We start from the raw sequence: 10,300 nt of genomic DNA, 5'->3' as shown, positions 1-10,300 counted from the left end.
GATTAGCTGGGAAACCACAGACCGAGGAACCAAGCCTGGCTCTGGACAGTCTCTCCTGCAAGTTTTCAATCAGACGATTTAGAGGGCGGTTGCCCACGGTCGACGCCCATTTCTCGAGTTTCTTTGGATTTTATTAATTAATTTATTTATTTTTTTTCTTTCTTCTGGCTTCGACCTTCAATAACGTCATCTGAGGTGCTGCCGAGTTGCAGGTAAGTTTGTTTCTTACTCGTCACCAGTGTTACGTCCATGAATATTTGAGACACGGACAGCAGGAGTGAACAAAATAAGTCTTTACTGGTGGAAGTCAATAGTGAAAACTAAAAACACAGAGGCTCACTAGCGCCTTTTATACAGGGGTGGTCACTGCCGGTACTGCAGTCTGAGACCAGTTATTCTCTTAAAGGTACATACACAACAATGTGGACCAAATTCTGGATGTTCAGGTGGAAAACACCCCTATACCTCACCCAGACTCACCTGACATGGAAACAGACACTCCTGATTCATCAGCATCAGCACCAGCACCAGCCTCATCCACAGCTGAGAGCTCTACCTGTGCTGATAGCTCACCTGATACACCTGTACCTGTACAGTCTCATTCCCCAAAGCAAGAGAGTCTGGAGAGACGTTACCCAGAGAGGCAGAGGAGGCCTCCCCAGAGACTTGACTTGTAAAAGGGTTGTTGACAAAATAAAATGTTATGTTGGAATTTGAATTTTGTTACTTTTAAGAAAACAAAAAGGTTACTGTAAAGACAGGCTCTGTATGTTAATTATAGAAATTTTGCGTTAATATACTATTAAACTCAAGGGGGAGGAAGTGTAATGTATACAACACTGAAGGGACTACTTTGTTTTACGGATGTACATCCTTAGTTGCGAGCGTATATAACAGACGCGTATCGATTTGTATAGTCAGTGCCGAAGTTCCAGTTAACCAGTAAAGATCACTTGAAGTTACTCTCAGTCGCTGCTGCTTTATTATTTTATGTAGTTGTGTATAGCGGTACAAACACAACAAGTATGAATCTGGTATTGTACACTAAAGTCTGTATGATGCAGGACAGGACTCTGTATGTCGGCCTCACTGTACCAGCCAGTCCGCCATCAACACTTTTTTCTTCTGCTACCCCACTTGCTCCACCCTTGCTAGCGTTTCTATGTTTAAGTGCAGTATTTTTTGCGTATATCTCTAGAACTGCTGCACCACTACCTGGTGCCGTGGCAGTGCTTCACTCTTTGACTCATTCTTGCAAAGCTGTTGCTCGGCCCTCGGAGTCGGGGGATGGGGGGGGCACTGTGTTTACTCACTCTGTGACAGGTCTGTCTGGGGAGTGCCCTCCTCCATTGTCCCTGACCTCCATTGCTGCAGTTACTAGGACAGGCAAAAATTGTGCTGCAAATTGTGCTGGTCTCACATTTTGTACAGACATCCCCCACAAACGGACTACCTTCCACAGCTGAGAAACAAACTCTTCGGCCTGTGGAAAGCTTCAATGGTGACGGGAGGCTTCCTCACCATCAACAAGATCCAATCGTCACGAATCATACAGCTACCTTCTCAGTGTGTAGTATATTCAGGGGACGGGGCCCCTCTCAATGTGTCATATATATGTAATCCAGGCTGCTCTCAGTGGGTTATATACAAGGTCCAGTGTGTAACCCACAGTATAAGGTTAAACTCGGCCCCACTCCAATATTGGTGAGTATTTAGGAGTTAAAATACTAGGTTTACACTGGGTGTTAGATCAAAGCGGAGAGTGAATATTGCAAGCGTTTTTAGAAATGACATTGCATTGAAATATTGCAGAAAACATCCCCATTTACTCGATAGCTATATAAACACACTCAGTAAGAAAGGCTCGGAGCGAGCTGCTCTCACACACACACTGAATCTCTAGAAGCTGCAACTTTTAAAAATCAGCAAGTGAACACATCTTTGGAAGATCGGGCAATCGAACCTCTGACAGTTTCAGACCATCTGCACAGTGAGGCAAAAGAAGCTCTTAGTAAAAAATATCTCTCATATATACAAGTGCATTTATACATACATACATATATATACATTTAATAAATAGTCCAGACAATGGTGATTGAAAAGACAGCGTCTCTGTTCAGCTGACAAGGTCATGCATCACTCTCGGTGCGGTGATACTATACCACGTCACACTTGGTGCGGTGATATTGTACCACGTCACTCTTGGTGCGGTGATACTGTACCACGTCACACTTGGTGCGGTGATATTGTACCATGTCACTCTCGGTGCGGTGATACTGTACCACGTCACACTTGGTGTGGTGATACTGTACCACGCCACTCTCGGTGTGGGGATACTGTACCACGTGACTCTCAGTGCGGTGATACTGTACCATGTCACACTTGGTGTGGTGATACTGTACCACGTCGCTCTCGGTGTGGGGATACTGTACCACGTGACTCTCAGTGCGGTGATACTGTACCACGTCACTCTCGGTGTGGTGATACTGTACCACGTCACACTCGGTGCAGTGATACTGTACCACGTCACTCTCGGTGCGGTGATACTGTACCACGTCACTCTCGGTGCGGTGGTACTGTACCATGCCACACTCGGTGCGGTGTACCACGCCACACTCGGTGCGGTGATACTGTACCACGTCACTCTCAGTGCGGTGATAGGGTACCACGTCACTCTCGGTGTGGTGATACTGTACCACGTCACTCTCGGTGTGGAGATACTGTACCACGTCACTCTCGGTGTGGTGATACTGTACCACGTCACTCTCGGTGCGGTGATACTGTACCATGCCACACTCGGTGCGGTGATACTGTACCACGCCACTCTCGGTGCGGTGATACTGTACCACGTCACTCTCGGTGCGGTGATACTGTACCACGTCACTCTCGGTGCGGTGATACGGTACCACGTCACACTCGGTGCGGTGATACGGTACCACGTCACTCTCGGTGCGGTGATACGGTACCACGTCACTCTCGGTGTGGAGATACTGTACCACGTCACTCTCGGTGCGGTGATACTGTACCACGTCACTCTCGGTGCGGTGATACTGTACCACGTCACTCTCGGTGCGGTGATACTGTACCACGTCACTCTCGGTGCGGTGATACTGTACCACGTCACTCTCGGTGCGGTGATACTGTACCACGTCACTCTCGGTGCGGTGATACTGTACCAATGTGTCAAAACCAAGTTAAACATAAAACAGATGAAGAAACACCTTTGAAATCTTCAATCCTTGAGAATTTCTGAAGGGGACAGCCTATACATCACAGCGAACAATGTCATTTTTGGTGCTTTTATATCCCATATGTGAGTAGTTTGCCTTCTTTGCCTTCTAATTTCATCCAATTTCACAGGAATTCCAACAGCCAAAGAATTTTTGGGAAGATCGAAGGCGGCCTGAGACTGGGATGTCTGCAGAGAGGTGAGAATGTTATCAGTCTGGTGATATACTATGAGAAGTAAGGTCTCATTATTTCTCTCTGAGACTGACATAAAGTTACCGAAAACACCCAAGTACAGGAACACGGCTTCTAAAATCTGCCAAGTATATCAAAGCTAGGAAGAAGCTCTGGGAGACTGAACAAATACTGCAACAGAATCTCCCATTGCTTCTGAGAGGGACTCTGATGCCACATAGCTTCAAGATAACATTATCCAGTCTTTCCCACAGCTATTTTCAATTCCACTTGATGACTGGCATTAGGATGAGCAGGGATTTTCATTGTTTTATTATCATTTGTTCTCGGGATGTGGGTGTCACTGGCAAGGGCATATTTATTGTCCATTCCCAGGTACCCTGAGAAGGTGGTGCTGGGCAGCTAGCGCAGTCCTTGTGGTGATGGTGCTCCCATAGTGGTCTAAGGGAATTCTAGGATATTGACCCTACGACGATGAAAGAGCAGTGATATCTGTCAAGGTCAGGATGGTGTGCGACTTGGGAGGGGAAACTTGGAGGTGGTGGCGTTCCCACAACACTGCTGCTCTTGCCCTTCTCAGTGGTAGAGGTCGCGGGGGAGGGAGGCGTTGCCGCAGTAACCTCGGTAAGCTGCTGCAATGCGTCCTGCAGATAGCACTCTCTGCGCCGGTGTTGGAGGGGATGGATATTGAGCTTAGTGTCCAGGGCGCCGATTAAGCAAACTGCCGTGTCCTAGATGTTGTCCAATCTTCTTGAATGCTGTTGCGGTCACACCAGGCGAGTGGAGAGTATCCATTACACTCTTGACTTGAGCCTTGTGGATAGGCTTTGAGAGTCATGAGGTGAGCAGAGTGAGAAAGGAGGGTGAAATAAACCAGCTTGACTCTCACCCACATGGGTTTGATGGTCAAGCGAGCCAGGGTATTAGCCAACTGGCAGAATTGACTTTGACCAGTAGGGCAAGTAGATCACACCCAACTGACACAAGTGAGGTTGATTGTCAGAGTAGCCAATGAATCCAATCCAACCTTTGGGGTAGGAGTCACATGGTGAATTTCTGAGTTACTCTTTCCCATCCTGGACTCCCTTACAAATAAAGGAAAGACTTGCATTTCTATAGCACCTTTCACCACCTCAGGATGTCCCAAAGTGCTTTACAGCCTATTAAGTGTGGTCACGATTCTAATGTAGGGAAATGTGGCAGCCAGTTTGCACACAACACGATCCCACAAACAGCAATGAGATAATGACCAAATAATGTTTTCTTAGTGATGTTGGTTGATTGATAAATATTGCTAGGACAGCATAAGAAATAAGAGCAGGAGTCAGCCATTCGGCCCCTCGAGCCTGCTCCGCCATTCAGTGAGATCATGGCTGATCTTCTGCCTCAACTCCATTCACCGGCCCTATCACCATATCCCTTGATGCCTTTACTAGTCAGAAATCTATCGACTTCTGTTTTGAATATACCCAATGACTGAGCCTCCACAGCCCTCTGGGGTAGAGCATTCCAAAGATTCACCACCCTCTGTGTGAAGAAATTTCTTCTCATCTCAGTCCTGAATGTCCTACCCTTTATTCTGAGGCTGTGGCCCTTGGTTCGAGACTCCCCAGCCAAGGGAAACATTCGCCCAGCATCCATCCTATCAAGCCTTGTAATAATTTTGTATGCTTCAATGAGATCCCCTCTCATTCTTCTGAACTTAAGAGAATACAGGCCTGGTTTACTCAATCTTTTCTCATACGACAGTCCCGCCATCCCAGGAATCAATCTCGTGAACCTTCGCTGCACTCCCTCTATAGCAAGTATATCCTTCCTTAGGTAAGGAGACCAAAATTGTACACAGTACTCCAGTTGTGGTCTCACCAAGACCCTATATAATTGGAGTAAGACTTCTTTACTCCTGTACTCAAATCCTCTTGTAATGAAGGCCAGCATACCATTTGCCTTCCTAATGGCTTGCTGCACCTGCACATTCACTTTCAGTGACTCATGTACAAGGACACCCAGGTCCCTTTGAGCATCCTGCATTCCCCAATCTTTCACCATTTAGGAAATACTCTGCCTTTCTGTTTTTTCTACCAAAATGGATAACTTCACATTTATCCACATTATATTCCATCTGCCCACTCACTGAGCCTGTCGAGATCCCCTTGAAACCTCTTCACATCCTCTTCATAACTGACACTGCCACCTAGCTTTGTATCATCAGCAAATTTGGAAATCTTACATTTAGTCCCCTCATCCAAATCATTGATATAGATTGTGAATAGCTGGGGCCCAAGTACCAATCCTTGCAGTACCCCACTAGTCACAGCCTGCCATCCTGAAAAAGACCCGTTTATCCCTACTCTTTGTTTTCTGTCTGTTAACCAATTCTCAATCCATGCTAGTATATTACCCCCAATTCCATGTGCCCTAATTTTGTTCACCAACCTCTTGTGTGGGACCTTATCGAAGGCCTTTTGAAGATCCAGATATACCAAATCTACCCTTTTGTCTACTCCACTAGTTACATCCTCAAAGAACTCCAATAGGTTTGTCAAACAGGATTTCCCTTTCATAAAATAACTCCTCTGCTCTTCTTCAAAATAGTGCCACAGGATTTACTGTGTCCACCTGAAAGGGTGGATGGGGCCTTGGTTTAATGTCTCATCCGAAAGATGGCACCTCCGACAGTGCAGCACTCCCTCAGCACTGCACTGAAATGTCAGCCTGGATTATGGGCTGAAGTCCCTGGAGTGGGGCTTGAAGCCACAACTTTCTGACAGAGGCGAGAGTGCTGCCACTGAGCCATGGCTAGCACCTGACTAAAACACCTTTAGTTTATCAATATGTCTGCTCATTTTTGTTCACTTCAACTGCCACTGCATAAACAAGGCACAGGAGAATGTGGGTTAGATAAGATTAGCGATCGTCCTATCAATAGATAATGAAACTGTCCTAGCCTGGAGGGGAGGCATTTGACTGACAGGCATTTCTACATCTTGAACCCTTGACCTTCTCATCTCTGGATAGTTTCACTTCTTCTGGGTGAATATCTCACCACCGAAGGAAAGCACTTTAATTAAAACTGCGTTCCATGACTGTAATCCCACAGCATTTCTAAGTGTTTGGAATAATTCTTGGCAAGTCCAGTGCTGGGAGATTGGGTAGGAGAATCGAAGAGGTGCAATGTTGAAAGACAGACACTTTCATTACCCATCTCCTAACCTCTGCACGCACCTTATCTGCCGGTCTTATTGCAAATCCGTCAATTCTGACACTTCACAAATGTTACCTCCACCGCTGGCTGCACCTTCACAGAGGCAGAGTTTTTCACACAGAACACAATCCTGTATTTAAAAAAAGGAAAACATCAATTAACAGGGCTATTCGGAGGAGGGCAGTCGGATTTAATCAGATATGGGTAGACATTCCACCAGGGATAACCGATCTCCTGGCGCAACATTGGCGGAAGATCAGCCAAAACCCAGCGAAGTGGCCGAGGTGGCCCCTTCCTCCCTGTCTCCAGGGATCCCACATATCTGCTGCCAAAGTTATGGCAGGGATTAGAAGACAGACCGCAGAGATTCCTAAACCAGCACTGCCAGTCACTGCTCTTCAACAGTAATTGTTGTGACAAACGCTTTGAGACACATTGACAATGTGACAGTGCTGATTAAATGTAGATATTTATTTTGTGTTTAAAAGCACTAACTGATCTCCCGCGGCGTTGCCCATCGGGAGTCAGGACTAAGCGTCGTCTTTTGGTGAAGGAGGTTTAGAGGGCAGGAGAAAATTAGAGCAAAAAGGAAATACTGCAGATGCTGGAAATCTGAAATAAAAACAGAAAATTCTGGAGAAACTCAGCAGGTCAGGCAACAGCTGTGAAGAGAGAAACAGAGTTAACATTTCAGGTCGATGAGGCTGGGAAAGGGGGGAGGGGATGAAAGAACTGTGATAGGATAGGATAGAAGGCAGGAGAGGTTAAGAGACATTAAGAGATATTCAAGGAAAAAGAAAATTAGAGCTGATTTTTACTGAGATATGCTTTATCCTATTAAGTATCTAAAGATTGTATTTTATTATTTACAGTTAAATAATGAAACTTAGGGCAGTTTGCAAAGTTGAGATATATGGGATAGTTTCCAACTTGTCACCCGTGCTTTAAAGCGTTGTTGCCGATTGGCCACCCATTATGGAATAATGGTAATAAAATCAGGGGGTTTGTATAATGGGGGCCAATCCATGAGGACAGTTTCAGGCCCCGGGAGTGGGAATCTAGGCCGCCGAGATAGTTGGAGCCGAGGAGTTTGTCCACAATACAGGCCGAGGAGCTGGGAGGCAGTGCAGTGCCATCACTGATAGGAGGCTGTAATTACAGCACGACTCATTTACAGAGGGGACTTGGGAATTTATAATGGGGAAACATACGTGACGAAAATATGACAACTGGAGATAAGGTTTTTGTAGATGGATAGTATGTATAGGAGTGACATTTTTATTATGTTGGTAGCTTGTGTTCTGCTGCCTTTGGTGAAGATAAGACTAATCATTCTCCCTCTGATTAAAGTGATTCTTTGTGGCGAAGTAGCTGGCGTCTTCACCAGTATAATAAAGATCGGGAACTCACTCCTATTGACATGCCCATATCTAGTACGCCCCAACACAAGGTAACTTGGCAAGAAAATGATTTTCAACCTTAAAATGAGAGCCAGGCACCTCTTCACACAAGGGGTGGTGGAAATCTGGAACTCTCCCCCACAAAGCTGTGGATACTGGGGGTCAATGGAAAATTTCAAAACTGCGACTGATAGATTTTTGTTGTGTAAGGGTATTAAGGGTTACGGAACCAAGGCGGGTAGATGGAGTTAAGATATTGTGTATTGTGCACATAAGAGTATTGTGTGCAGTTTTGGTCACCTTATCTGAGGAAGGATGTTCTTGCCATGGAGAGAGTGCAGCGAAGATTCATCAGACCAATACCTGGGATGGCAGGAATGACGTATGAGGAGAGATTGGGTCGATTAGGCTTATATTCGCTAGAGTTTAGAAGAATGAGAGGGGATCTCATTGAAACTTATAAAATTCCAACAGGACTAGACAGACTAGATGCAGGAAGGATGTTCCCGATGGCGGGGAGTCCAGAACCAAGGGTCACAGTCTAAGGATAAGGGGTAAGCCATTTAGGACTGAGATGAGGAGGAATTTCTTCACCCAGAGAGTGGCGAACCTGTGGAATTCTCTACAACACAAGGCAGTTGAGGCCAATTCATTAAATATATTCAAGAAGGAGTTAGATATATTTCTTAAGGCTAAAGGGATCAAGGGATATGGGGAGAAAGCAGGGACAGGGTACTGAATTTGGATGATCAGCCATGATCTCATTAAATGGCAAAACAGGCTCGAGGGGCCGAATGGCCTACTCCTGCTCCTATCTTCTATGTTTCTATACAGATCAGCCCTGATCTAATTGAATGGCTCGAGGGACTGAATGGCCTCCTCCAGTTCCTTTGCTCCTTCTTAAAACCAGCTCGGAAGTTGCAGCCAATTGCCCATGGTGGTGCTTACAATGAGTAAGTGGGAAGACTGGTTTTATACACCAGAATTGTTGGACCTTGTACAATATATAGGGGGTGAATTTCCACGCTTGCCCACCATAACTTCGGGGGAAGAACGATGGGAGCACTGCTAAAATGGCGTCAACATTGTTCACACTATTTTATGAGGGTTACCACGACCCTTCCACAGAAGTTACATCGGACGAGCGGGAGAGCCCCACTGCAATCCCCTGTAGACCCTACTAACATTATATTACTGTCAGGACCTACTTTTTCTGTGTCTCTCCTGCCTTCACTCGCAACTTCCTTATCTCCAGGTCATTGGTGGCCTCCTCGCTGCTGTCCCAGAATCTCCACATTGACCACGGGTTGGTGACCTTCCCCATGATGGTGGACCAGATGGAAGAGGAGAACTCCCACTTCAACGTCACCATCAGCAGTTCGCCGATATCAACCTCCGTGTGCACCAGGAACGAGTAGGTTCTGTTCGGTGAAATTTCGGGGCTGTGATGGAACACAAGGATATTAATATAAATCAACGAGTCCGGAGATTGGACAGAATAGAGGCAGCAAGAGGTGGTTCTTCATAACATGAAAAAATACAATGACCACGGCAGGATTTTCTGCAACTAGCCATGATAAAGCCAATGATTTACATTGATACTTAAGGAAAATAATTACCATTGCCAAAAAATGGAAGAACTGATTTAAAATGAGTAAAATAAAGATGGGTGGCACTACCGTTAGCTGTGGCTCAGTGGGTCGCACTCTGAGTCAGAAGGTCATAGGTGCAAGTCCCACTCCAGAGACTTGAGCACAAAAATCCAGGCTGACACTCCAGTGCAGTGCTGAGGGAGTGCTGCACTGTCGGAGGTGCCGTCTTTCAGATAAGATGTTAAACCGAGGCCCCGTCTGCTTTTGCAGGTGGGCTTAAAAGATCCCATGGCACTATTGTAAGCAGAACAAGGGAGTTCTCCCAGTGTCCTCAACCAACAATCACTACAATCAACTCATTGCTGTTTGTGGGAACTTGCTGGGCGTAAATTGGCTGCTGCATTTCCTACATTACAACAGTGACTACACTTCAAAAAGTACTTCATTGGCTGTAAAATGCTTTGGGGCGTCCTGAGGTGGTGAAAGGCCCTGTAGAAATGCAAGTATTTTTCTGCAACAGTGGGCTGGTTTCTGCTTTTTCGTTTTGCCTGCCTTTTTCCATTTCTGGATTTTTAAGAGCTGCAATTTTTTACTGCAATCAGATGGAGTTCCACTTGGTTCCCTTTGCTCTTGGAGTGTTATAGAGGAGGAAAGTGAGGCTCTGAGAAGTGAGAGGTAGA

At 45.9% G+C, this 10,300-nt stretch overlaps 1 protein-coding gene across 1 annotated transcript in view; it reads right to left on the bottom strand.

Annotated features, from left to right (window-relative positions):
- Positions 1 to 277: 277 nt before the first annotated feature.
- The window catches only part of LOC147108424 (lipoprotein lipase-like), a gene marked incomplete at its 5' end in the record, with an annotated part of 36,362 nt that continues 26,339 nt past the window's right edge, over positions 278 to 10,300 (bottom strand). Inside the window, 3 exons of the mRNA XM_086004265.1 lie at positions 278 to 3,418; positions 6,649 to 6,758; positions 9,237 to 9,470. Coding sequence (XP_085860391.1) covers positions 6,677 to 6,758; positions 9,237 to 9,470 — 316 coding nt within the window. The remainder of the gene's footprint in view (positions 3,419 to 6,648; positions 6,759 to 9,236; positions 9,471 to 10,300) is intronic.

Source organism: Somniosus microcephalus, chromosome 13 (genome assembly GCF_052327205.1).
Source record: "Somniosus microcephalus isolate GS21.2 chromosome 13, FLI_Smic_1.0, whole genome shotgun sequence".
Lineage (NCBI taxonomy): Eukaryota > Metazoa > Chordata > Chondrichthyes > Squaliformes > Somniosidae > Somniosus > Somniosus microcephalus.
Note: the sequence above shows the minus strand (reverse complement) of the source record. Positions and strands in the feature narration are given on the sequence as shown.